This window comes from Petromyzon marinus, chromosome 47 (genome assembly GCF_048934315.1).
Source record: "Petromyzon marinus isolate PM22_M1 ecotype Great Lakes invasive population chromosome 47, UKy_Petmar_22M1.pri1.0, whole genome shotgun sequence".
NCBI classification, from domain to species: Eukaryota; Metazoa; Chordata; class Hyperoartia; order Petromyzontiformes; family Petromyzontidae; genus Petromyzon; species Petromyzon marinus.
In genome coordinates, this window is record NC_133713.1 from 5,240,819 (window position 1) to 5,253,720 (window position 12,902).

General features: G+C 50.7%; 1 protein-coding gene across 1 annotated transcript in view; it reads right to left on the minus strand.

Annotated features, from left to right (window-relative positions):
• The window catches only part of LOC116952450 (heparan-sulfate 6-O-sulfotransferase 1-A-like), a 60,871-nt gene extending 49,701 nt beyond the window's left edge, over positions 1 to 11,170 (minus strand). Inside the window, exon 1 of the mRNA XM_032971808.2 lies at positions 10,275 to 11,170. Coding sequence (XP_032827699.2) covers positions 10,275 to 10,840 — 566 coding nt within the window. The 5' untranslated portion in view covers positions 10,841 to 11,170. The remainder of the gene's footprint in view (positions 1 to 10,274) is intronic.
• Positions 11,171 to 12,902: the final 1,732 nt, after the last annotated feature.

A 12,902-nucleotide genomic window follows, 5' to 3' on the forward strand; every position in this document is an offset into this window, starting at 1 on the left:
GGGTATCGCTGCTCTAGACGATGACTTGAAGTTTTTCAAGAATCAAAATCGGAATTGGTCATTTATCAATTTGTGAGCATTGTTCTTCAGCAATTATTTCGATATATAAAATCGTAAACTCTCGAAATATTAACTTCCTCCAGAAGTGCTCGCACAAGTCTGGAAGGTTGAATATGTGCAGTTAAAGCGTTTCCCCCGAGTGGCTAAGCCGCACGTATCCTGACAACAGAGGCAATATGTATCTCAGTATTGTTGGTTGAGAAATTACAAAACATAACTGAACTGCGATCACCATTGGCCAAAAGTGTCAGCGAAAAGTCTGCTCATTAAATCTGCATATCATTGACCTCAACACGGCGTAATGCATTATTAGGCGGCGTCTCTTGGTGAATTGTAGCTAGCAGAATAGTGAATATGAAAAGTATTTTTCATTGCAAATATGACAAAGTCCATCGACCTTCCAGAGCAATGTTTTCCAACAGCATTTACACTAAGGTCAACTCTGGACACAATTATCGTTCTTGTGAATCTGAACCAGCTAGTGCGGCCAATTAAACAAAAGCTGCTGCTGCTGCTGCTGGGTTGTTGGGTCGTCCTTGCCAAAAGCCGTCCACGACCACAGTAGGGCCCGTGCAGGAGGGTTAAATTGTACGAAATAATGATGTTACTTTTCTGGCAAAAAAAATAGTGGACATTTTTAAATAACTCAATTTAATTAAAAAAAAGTCTTCAGGACTCACTACAGTATTGCACATTGTAATTTTGGATTGGAGCCGAGACTCAAATTGACAGTAATCATGAACGTGTCATGTTTTTTAGATTGGTGTTATTGCTGACCGACCACTGCCACAATTCCTACCAGTGTTTACTCGTGCGATGCCTCTCAAGCAGCAGACATTTCAAGGCGATTGTTTTTTTTCCCTCCATCGGGCAGGTGCCAGACGACGTCATTAAAACCCGCTGTTTTTCAATAACGATCCAAAAGCAACTTTAAAATAAATGACCTTTTCTTGACAAATGTAACATCGCTCATGGAGCAAATGCAGATACGACAGACCGATTTTAAAACAACGAATGCAAACACGCGGTAGGTATGCACAAGCGTAAAGCGGCGTTTCCTTCAGCTCGAAAAATGCTGCTGTGTGCACCCAAGCTTTTAATGAACACAAACCGCTAAGTATTCTGTGCGAGGGAGTACCACACATCAAATGACTTTGGCCAACAATGGGAGAACCCTTGGGCGGCCTTCACAGCAATTCAGACGAGTGCCTTCCATACAGACCCACAGAGTCGTCACCGTGTTGTCAAAGTCAAGTGAGCCGCAACAATCATGCTCATGCGTGGAGCGACAACAACACAACTGCATAGCCACCTTTCCGTACAGAATGCAAACAGATTGGGCTGCTCAAACGAAGCCGTGCCAAAAAAACACAGATGCCAATTGCTGTGTGTTTTTTTCCCTTCCCAATTAACATTCATTTGTGAGTGGCTAGGTAAGGAAAAGCCGTTTATAGCAAGGTTGAAAATGAATACAGTATACAAATAGCACAAGGACCTTTAACGCCAAACATTTACATTGTGCCGGTACCTGTTAATTGCCCCACCCATTCCGAACAAAGCCGGAGAGCAGCCGAGGCTGGAGCAGTGGGAAAAGAGTGAACATTGGGAGGGAGAAGACACATTCTTTACAGCTCATTTTATGCACAGGGTAACATGTTGTGTAGAGTAAAAGGATTTCATATTGTTTTGTCTTGTCGCTTATTGCCGTGTACGGCTTCCTGAGAACGTCTGTACTTCGAATGTACATCCTCATCAGTCGCTGTCTGTGCTCGGCTGGATGAAGGTCTCCCTATCACGGCGTCTCACCGTGTTGCGAATCCACAAAGACAAAGGTCACCCGTATAGATTTAAGAGACTGTTGGAGCAAGTGCTGTTAGCGAGCACCTATGAAGGCCGCCCCCACGGCACGCGAGGGGGTTGGTGGCCATCACCGCGCCCGGTCGCTGCACCAGGTACTGATTTGGGGCTGAGTCGACCTAGGAGAGGCCCAGGACTGGTTCAGATAATTATGACTGGTGTTGGCCATGAATTGAACTTGGTTATTAGCGCACTACCGCTCCCCACGCGATCTCATAGCTCCATCGGAGTCATTACCCTCGTCTTAGGTGCAGTCCGTCCTTTTGTATGCGATTCAGTGGCAATGCACGCAGCGAACCAAGCTCTCAATAGTCAAGCCCTGAATACAAATACGTATAAACGATAAACACTGAGGTTCCTAAACAAAGTTAGAAAATATAAAACAAAGGGAGTCAGGCAAAACGTACGCCAAAGTTCTTTACAGCAACGTTAAACGACATCACGCAATAATTGGATGAATAAATAAACAAATATACAAAAAAACCATGAACTATCTCGGGCTCGCTGATCGCATAGCTATTATAGCCATTGTAAATTCGTCGCAGGACATGATTTAAGAACCGTAAGAAGAAAGGCTGAACATTAATTTGGGATCCGAGTTAATCATGAGCACAACAACAGCGTTCAAGTGCAAGCGTACTGCACTGGATACATACATCTCTTGGAAGGACGCAATTATGAATACACAGTGTTATATCTACGGCATCTAGCGAAGGTGGACAAGGATAGTTGTATGTACGACGTACCAAGACGAGCGATAGTAGACTGCAGTGTTTAGAAGCATAAATAACTTGATAATGAAATCCAAAAAAATAATATCAAGCATAAGTGTCCCCACGTGCAGAACTTTCCACTTAGGGGAAAAGTCTGCACTATGCACAACAAAGTGCAATGCCTTTGGCTTCAGATCTGGGCAGCTCATCTCGAGGCTAAAAAAAGCCGAACCGCTAATCGAGCATAAGAAGTTCCATCGTCTCAGTTGTTATACTGTGCGACGATAATGCACGCACACGACCAATATCTAATAATAGGGTTTTTCCCCTTTTTTTTCTGGCAACAAAACTGAAACCTTTTTTTTACGAGGATTCATGTCTGCATTAACCACAATACCTGCAGTGGAAATGCAAACAAAAAACATACCATGATAATATATGCATTGTCCTTGAAACTGATTGGTCCACACCAAGGGACGGCTTTCTTTTGAGCCTCGACCCAATTGGTGCTCGAGCCAGATGACGCCAAAAGGCGTACAGCTCAAAGACAATGCACTATCAAAGTAATGAGTGCTCGGGGTGAGCATCTACATCATTAGACCTCCTTTGCCAGTACCGAAATATAATAATAGGGTTTTTCCCCTTTTTTATTACATTTTTGTACTGGCAAAGGAGGTCTAATGATGTAGACGACCAATATCCTTTAATCATTCACTCTGCACTAAATTTAGGTCTAAATTCGGTTCAACAACGATCACTTGGGCAGCAAATATGCAGTGAACCATTCACTTCTCTACGGGACGAAGCAAGAACATTTTTAATAAGTTACAGAAAGATTCATCCTTAAAGGATACCAAAGGTCTACGTCACCTGTAGATCATCTATCAATGTGATTTGCTGCTATGATGTATGTTATGGGGGGGGGGGGATGCTTTACGCTGTGTCTGCAGGATGATTGCATAATTGGGATGTAATTCATAAAACGGAGGAGGGAAAAATCACTGTTGCATAGCAGATGGAGACTCGTTCTTGCTATGCAGACGTTGCCATGCGAGCTCATTAATCCGGAAATGTATTCACGAGCGTGAAGTTTGATGTAAATGTAAAACAAAAAAACCCAAACAGATAGCACAACATGTAAACAGCTACGTCGATTTCCAGCACACGCAGTGGAAGTTTTGTTCAACAATCGGAACGCGGCCAGAAACGGCCGGTCGCCACTTCGCCGTTTTAAGTGTCGACAATCTAGTTAGTCTGCAGTTGTGTCAAGTGGTGAAGATTTAACACTTTTTTTTTAATGCAACCTGAAAGGACAATTCAACGCAGCTAGCAAATTAAATAATCAGGTCTGGAGATTTAAAAAAAAAACGGTTGCAAGTGAAAATGTCATAAGGCTGAGGAATAAGGATTTCAATTTGAAGCCTGGATCTCAGTTTTTTTGTAACCAGAACTTATTTTTTTTTAAATTCAGAAAGTTTTTCACATTATAAAAAAAGACACTGGTGAAGCATCGATGTATTTTTTTTTTACCACCAACAAAATAGCGGGCCAGCAGCACTCTGTCTGTCAAACCCAATGTTCGTCGCCACCAACTGGCAGCACAGCTGCCGTTTGTGTCAGGTGGAAACAAACAATTCTGAAGCATCTACAAAGGCTCTTCTTCCTCCTACCCAACAACGGGATGGATTGTGCATGTCTCACGCTTTACACACACCACATTATTTTGGCATTATTTTTCTGTTTGAAATGAGATCTAAGCTCGCGCTAGATCTGGTACAATTTTCGCTATGCCAAGGGACGTTTTTTTTTATTTCCTTGGTGAGCTCCCTTCCTCTAGTCCATTGCAGTGACCTCTGGTTGGCCAACGAGGTCAGTGGCTCCACGAGCCCCAGATTGTCTGGTGGAGCAGATTCCGCCCAGACAATTCACTTACCCAGTCCGACAATTATTCTTCAACTTAAAACAGAAATGCTTTGACCACCCCGGTTGTTTAAAACGTGTTCGCGCGCACGCGCGCACACACACACACACAATGTGCTCTAAGTGAAATTCACATTCACAGTATGAACAAGCTAATCGTGGAATTTTTTCCTTTGTTAAGCGTCATTAATAATAGCAAAATATGGATGCGTAAAAATATGCATAAGTTTTTTACTCCAGTATTGTATTTAAAAGGTACAAATAGAAAAAGCGAACACAAGGTGACACAAGAATACGTGTCTGCGTGATTGGGTGTTGCAGGATAGCTGTTTGCAATGCTTGTGTATAACCATCTATAATGCTGTTTACGTAACTTTCAAATTGACCTTTGTGTCCGTGTCTTGTCAGTGCGTGTCATATACCTCCGCCTCTGATTGCAGTCTTGTATGTGCTGCACATATTGAGTGTCTGCTTGTTTCAACTGTGTCTGGTTTTATACCAGGATTTGTATCTATGATTATTATACATCGATAACAATTAATGTTCACCAGAACGTGTCTGCACATTATTCTGCTCAGCAGTGTGCTATGACCATGTCACAAGCTATGACCATGTCTATGCGTACATTGCCTATTCTGTTATCTATCAAACAAAGTATGAAACATGACATTTATGACAATAAATTGTCGTTATTCAGGGTTTTTTTTAATTTCCGGAACCTAATTTTTTTCGCCTCGTTTATAGTTTTGTTCGCCCAATTATTTGTTTATGTAACATCACAGATTTGTACACATGTACCGTGAACGTAAGATTAATACATTCATTTATGGATTTCCACATTCCTAATCTGTGCCCATATGCATCAGTGTGTTTCACCAGGCTGTCTGTATGCACGTAACAGTGCGTGTGTACAAATGGCTGTCTGCGTGTGTACCGGTGTGTAAATCGTCTCACGGGATTCCTAGCCAAGCTTTGGTGGCCAGCACACTGATTATAAACCACGTCACACACGTTGAGTGCGGCAGTACAAATCCGTCAGTCGCTCACGAACCGTGGGTAACGTACCCAAAGCACACCACCTGCTTGTCCGCGAGAGTCAGGAGACAAAACCAGCGATCATTGTATCTTGGCAGCAAAATTTGCCGAATGTGCAGACTTAATGGAGATGGGATTGAAACCACCACCCCGTGCAAAATGGTTTATTGGCGAGCGCGCCCGATCACGGGGCTGTTCAGTCAAGCCTACGACCCGACCCGCTATGTTATCTAGCCGTGCACAACATAAACCACGATTTTTACGGTGCACAGGCACAAAAGAGAACCCTCGCCCTGCCCCCTTGTAACCACAAGGCCGGAGCTTTGCAACCGGTGGTGCCGCGGGAAAATTCCCAGGTGTGCCCTGATATTTTCGATTTGATCAACAGAAACACAGGGCAATGAAAGAGAATAATTGACAAACACGTTGACAGAAACCCACACGGATCAATTAAATAAGACAAACACATAGGCGTTGAAATGAACACAGCAGGCATAAATAAAACCACAACATTCATTAACAAATGCCATATTTCCACAATGGCAAAGTCCATCCGTAGCGGCGTTATCAATTTAGAAAGATGCGTGCACACACACATCATCATCATCATCGGTCATGAGCAATCTACTGCCGGATTTAAGGCCCACAGTAATATTTTGATTTGGTGAAGCGTGGAATAAAACGAGGTTGTGAGCCGCGATACACCTTTGTCAAATACACAAGGTGATCATCAAGGCCCTTCCCTCCCCACCACCTCCCTCTCCTAACGGGACAGCCTGCCCATCTGTTCGTTTACCATCACGACTTTTAACTCCCTCACTCAACAGCGTCCTGCCCTCTTACGCCTCAAACGTGGTGCGCCATTCTAGCGGTTCGTCTGTGCAGACACGTAATTATCATCACACCATACGCATCATGACCCCCCCCGTCCCCCCCAAATCCTCCAGTGACGCCACCGAACAAAGAGCAAAATAAAACTCGTGGCCATTACGGCTACAGTAACGGTGACGCACTCCACCTTGGCGGTATCGTCACGTTCACCTAAACCCACAGGAGCCCGTGCCCCTACACCACCACTGTGCACCAACCCCGCCCCCCTACCCCTCCAGGGTGGCTCCCGCTGAGCTATGGCACGGACACCAGCCAGCCCCGTGAAGGGGCTCGTGAATTGTAGTTGGCGTGACAGGGGAATTTTTTTTTTGGGGGGGGGGGGGGGTTGGTGAGTTGGGGGTCTTGGAAATGATGGGGGGGTGTTGGGGTAAAGGATGGGGAGGGTCCTGGAAAGGGGGGGGGGGATCACTGCGACCCCCCCTCACCCGCCCCGGTCGCCTCATTGTAAATGACAGAGCCACCAGTCTATCACCGCACTCACCTCTAAATGTCCCTACATCCTGGCTTGCCTGTTCCATGATGAAAAGATTCATCCATCACATTCCCCACAACACAAACTCATATTCGCCTCCAATCACTGCGTTCACCCTTAAATGGTATGTACGGTGTAAATCTATCACCGCGCCAACTACAACATCACAACCTTCATAAGTAACGACGACGATGGTGGACATCTATCTCCCGGCCACCATCATCACAACTGGCCCATTCAACTTTAACTTGTAACAAATTTTTGCTATGTTACCAGGTAAGGCCCACTAAGCTATTTTCCACTAAGCTCTTTTCCAGAAGCGACCCGGCCACACAAATAGATAGCTCAACGAAGTGGCTTGTCGCGTGGAAATCTATAGCAGGCACATATTCTAAACTCATGTTTCTAAATGTTTAGGGAGAAACCGGAGGACCCGGAGAAAAATCCACGCGACCGCAAGGGGGAAGAGACACGCAGATTCCAAATATACAGCAGCAGGCGTCAGGGTCGGGATGGAATTCACGACCTCCTGCACACCAGGCGAGGTAGTTAACATCTCCTAGCAAACCGTGGCGCTCTTCACCCCCGTTCCAGCAGCAATGGCTTTCTGTCAACAACCCTCGATCAAGGGGAGGTCGTGCTCCTTGTTGTTGCTCCTACATTCTAGAATTCCTTTTCTATGGCCATCCACACCGCGCAGACCCGTCCGCCTTTACTCAAGTAATTTTCCTTTTCAGCCATTGTTTCTATGAAGCGTACCCATGAGCATCTGTACGATCATCAGGTCATCTCAATTCCTTCGCAGGCCTGTAAAGAATGTTAACGCTCGTTGCCTGCTCTAATTAATACAACGCCACAAAAACCGCACCCTCGCACGACAACAACAACAACAACAAAAACCCCTCCCCCCAGATGGGTAAAGGGTTCCCCTATTTGTTTGCGTGGTTGTGAGATGCGGTCGGCTAGAGACGCTTTGGGAGAGGCAGCAGCTGTTGGTGGAATTTACGTGGAAGAGTCATTGGCTGACGGGACACGCGTGACACAAACGGGGGGGGGGGGGGTAACACAGTCTGTACTCTTTGGTTCTATCCGGTAAAGTCACGTAGGTCTCCTTCACCTGATGAAGGCCACTTGTGTTGTGGCCGAAACGTCGTGATTTTTGTTATGTTATTTTTTTACCTACGTGACTTTACCGAATAGAACCAAAGAGTGTGGATCCTTGCAGTCACGAAAGCTTCAAATCTAGAACATCCAGTCTCTCCCGCAACTGTTCACGATTGTATCCCTGAGAGACTCTCCGTCAACCCTATGGTTCCATTTCAGGGCCATAAGGCTCCTCGCAAGTGAAGTGTTTGTGGGGTGAAGACTCTTTGACAATTTCGCGACAAATCTGCCGTGTTGTCAAGGTCTTGAAAGGCGGCAATAGCAGCAGCAGCATCCCGTCAACATCTCATCCCCTACGCACGAGTCGGAGGTGGGGGGGGGGGTGTACGTGCCTGCCGCAACATTCGTTATCAAAGGCGCGATCCAAACAACACACCAATGAATGAACCATCGGCATTCTCTTAAGGAGTGTGTACTCATCCTTTGCAGTGTTGTCGTCGTCTTTGTTTTGGTTGCGTTTAACGCCCCGCGGGATCTCCCCGTTGTAAAATAGCCGGGAAAGTTGGCAAACACCTGACCATCATCCAGGCGTAACGAATCAAACGCACCTCCGATCAGCACGGTTGGCCACGTGCGGCGCTGAAAGAAGTCCAACATGGCGTACACACAAACTCAAAGCTGCTGCAGCAGTGCGTGCGCGCGTGTATCGCGGGGATGGCTGTTGGGGTGGGAGGGGGGGATAGCTGGTGGTGGGGGGATAGCTGTTGGGGTGGGTGGGGGGATAGCTGGTGGGGTGGGTGGGGATAGCTGTTGGGGTGGGTGGGGGGATAGCTGTTGGGGTGGGTGGGTGGGGGGATAGCTGTTGGGGTGGGTGGGTGGGGGGATAGCTATTGGGGTGGGTGGGGATAGCTGTTGGGGTGGGTGGGGATAGCTGTTGGGGTGGGTGGGGATAGCTGTTGGGGTGGGTGGGGATAGCTGTTGGGGTGGGTGGGTGGGGATAGCTGTTGGGGTGGGTGGGGATAGCTGTTGGGGTGGGTGGGGGGATAGCTGTTGGGGTGGGTGGGGGGGGATAGCTGTTGGGGTGGGTGGGTGGGGATAGCTGTTGGGGTGGGTGGGGGGATAGCTGTTGGGGTGGGTGGGTGTAGCTGTTGGGGTGGGTGGGGGGGGATAGCTGTTGGGGTGGGTGGGGGGGGATAGCTGTTGGGGTGGGTGGGGGGGGATAGCTGTTGGGGTGGGTGGGGGGTGATAGCTGTTGGGGTGGGTGGGGGGTGATAGCTGTTGGGGTGGGTGGGTGGGGATAGCTGTTGGGGTGGGTGGGGATAGCTGTTGGGGTGGGTGGGGATAGCTGTTGGGGTGGGTGGGTGGGGATAGCTGTTGGGGTGGGTGGGTGGGGATAGCTGTTGGGGTGGGTGGGTGGGGATAGCTGTTGGGGTGGGTGGGTGGGGATAGCTGTTGGGGTGGGTGGGTGGGGATAGCTGTTGGGGTGGGTGGGTGGGGATAGCTGTTGGGGTGGGTGGGGATAGCTGTTGGGGTGGGTGGGTGGGGATAGCTGTTGGGGTGGGTGGGTGGGGATAGCTGTTGGGGTGGGTGGGGATAGCTGTTGGGGTGGGTGGGGATAGCTGTTGGGGTGGGTGGGTGGGGATAGCTGTTGGGGTGGGTGGGTGGGGATAGCTGTTGGAGTGGGTGGGTGGGGATAGCTGTTGGGGTGGGTGGGTGGGGATAGCTGTTGGGGTGGGTGGGTGGGGATAGCTGTTGGGGTGAGTGGGGGGGATAGCTGTTGGGGTGGGTGGGGGGGGATAGCTGTTGGGGTGGGTGGGGGGGGATAGCTGTTGGGGTGGGTGGGGGGGGGATAGCTGTTGGGGTGGGTGGGGGGGGATAGCTGTTGGGGTGGGTGGGGGGGGGATAGCTGTTGGGGTGGGTGGGGGGGGGATAGCTGTTGGGGTGGGTGGGGGGGGATAGCTGTTGGGGTGCATGGGGGGGGATAGCTGTTGGGGTGGGTGGGGGGGGATAGCTGTTGGGGTGGGTGGGGGGGGATAGCTGTTGGGGTGGGTGGGGGGGGATAGCTGTTGGGGTGGGTGGGGGGGGGATAGCTGTTGGGGTGGGTGGGGGGGGGGATAGCTGTTGGGGTGGGTGGGGGGGGGATAGCTGTTGGGGTGGGGGGGTAGCTGTTGTGGTGGGTGGTGGGGGGGTAGCTGTTGGGGTGGGTGGTGGGGGGGTAGTACCTCTTGGCGTCGAGGCGGCTGCCCTTGCGCTGCAGCACGGCGGGCACGCAGCTCGTGAGCTCGGTCCAGTCGGCGTGGAGGCCGCAGCTCCATCCCGTGGAGAAGCGCGAGAACAGCCACGTGTCGCGGCGGCCGGGCCGCAGGCAGGCGCACTTCTTCTGCCCGGCTCGGCACTCGCACGGCAGCTCGAGTTGGATGTTGCGCACGAGGTGGCGGCCGAACGTGGTGCCGCCCGTCTTCTGGATGTGCAGGAACACGATCACGTCGTCGCCCTTGAGGTCGAAGGGCACCGTCTTGTCGAGGTCGCGCGTCGCGAAGTGAAACTTGCGCACGTAGTGAGGGTCGGGCGCCGGGTACGGGTCCAACGAGGAGGAGGAGAGAGACGAGAGGGACGAGGAGGAGGATGAGGATGAGCCGCCGCCACCGCCGCCGCGGTGGGCCTGTGGCGGCGGCGTGAGGAGCAGGAGGCCGCAGCCCGCGCCCGGACACACGTACTGGTAGGCGATGGTGAAGAAGATGAGGGCCGCCGCCGCCACCAGCAGCGCTTTGCTCAGACGCTGGTCCATCTCTCGTCCATGTAAAGGCGCCCGGCGAACCCCCCACACACACACACACACACCGCCCGCTCCCACACTTCGCACCCCCGCAAAACAAAACAAAAACCCTGAGGGTGAGAACCGCGCTCGTGTGCTCACCGCCGCTAGCGCTCAGCCCCGGCGAATCACGCGGCCGCCGCCGCCACCACCACCACCGCCACTGCGGTAAGCACCGCCGGGGAGTCGCGGCGCGGCCGGGGGGAGCAGAAGGCGCCCAACAGCGCCGTGGTCCCCCATGGCTCCCTCATCCCGGCGTGCAGTGCGCGCGACGCGCGGTGACGTCACGTCGCGCAGTGACGTCGCGTCCGCGTGACGCGAGGGCTTGTCGTGGAGGTGGTGGGGGGGGGCAGCGTTTGCGGCCATCTTACGTAGGGGCTCGAAGCTGGCGTGGTAGAGGCAGGAGGGTGGCGTTTGCCACCTGTTCCGGGATTCGTCCGCACGCAGCGTCGAGCCCCTACGTAAGATGGCCGCCAACGCCCCCCCCCCACACACACGCCCCGCTGACGTGACGTCAGGGCTGTCGTGGAGGGGGGGGGGAGCGTTTGCGGCCATCTTACGTAGGGGCTCGACGCTGCATAGCAGTGGCAGGCAGGGGGTGGAGGCACCTGTCCAGATTTCGCCCGTTCGATATGTCACCGTAAGAATCTAAAGGAATCGGCATATTTGATTGATCATCAGAGAAGATACGCGATTGAATGGTGTTGTGATTTTAAATGTGAATGTAGGAACCCTCCCCCGTCGGGGATTTTCGAGCTCCGCCTCTGACTGGCATCAAAAATTTCGTTTGTCAGAAGGAATTGATTTGTAACGCAATCCGGTACCGGTATTGCCGTGTTGAACTTTATCACAGTTTATAACTTTATCAGTTTATAACTTTAATCACAGTTTAGAACTGTACCACAATCCAACTGCATTGTGATGACGGACCTCATGCTGTTCATTTAGAGGCAAATATGCCCGGTTTTAGTCTACAGACTGGTCCAGATGTCTTGTGACCCCCCCCCCCCCCCCATTTAATTATCTAAAACGTAATATGCATTTTTAAAGTAAGGCTGATTTAAAACAGAAATTAATATGCAAAGGGCAAAAACACAAATCTAAGGGTCAATTCATTGGGAGGGTTGCATCAACCCTCGGGTGTTATCGATTAATATCGATACCAGACGTAAGGCTTGAGTTGAATCATTGATCGCTATCACATTTTCCGTGACACCCACCCCCTCATTATCTACGCAGCATCCCCAAATCAGGCGCCTGATGATGGATTGGAGTTGGGGGGGGGGGTTGAGCAAGCGCGCGTGGCAGCGCGTTTCGCATGGGGGCGAGTCGGTGACCTTGTGTGTGTGTGTCTCTGTGTGTGTGTCTCTGTGTGTGTGTCTCTGTGTACACGCTGTTCCGGCATCGGCGCATCCACACAACATCATGGATGCATGCCGGGTCCAAGCAAGAACATCTGCTGGACTACATAGTGATGGACCAGCGGATGCGAGCCCATGTCCTTGACACCAGGACCTACCGTGGAGCTGATCTGCCCTCTGACCATAGTCATCTGTAAGATGCGCCTGCCATTCTTCCGCTCCGGTGGTGGGTGTACACCCAGGACCCCATTCCAACCTAAAGTGGCCTGGTCTCAGTTATCTGATGAAAGTTGCAAGCGAGAATGTCATCATCGCTTGCGGCTGGGATTGGCATCGTCCCCCACTCCTCCTGATGTCGAGGGTAAATGGGCGAGGTTTAGGACTGTGACTCATGCAGCTGCAATGGCTGCTTTGGGTATGCGGTACAGACCTCCCCAGAGACCCTGGCTGACAGAGGAGGTGTTCAGGATGGTTGAGAAAAAGCGTCAGGCCCACTGTCATCGGCTACAGAATCCCACGTCAGAGAATGAGGAGGCTGACCGCAGCCTTCGCTCGGAGGTTCGGAGAGCCGTTAGGCGCTGCAAGGATGGGTGGTGGTCGCGGGTTGCTGAGGAGATGGAGTCTGCCTCAGTGGCCCGTGATCACAAATCTCTATTTAAGTCCATAAAAAAGTA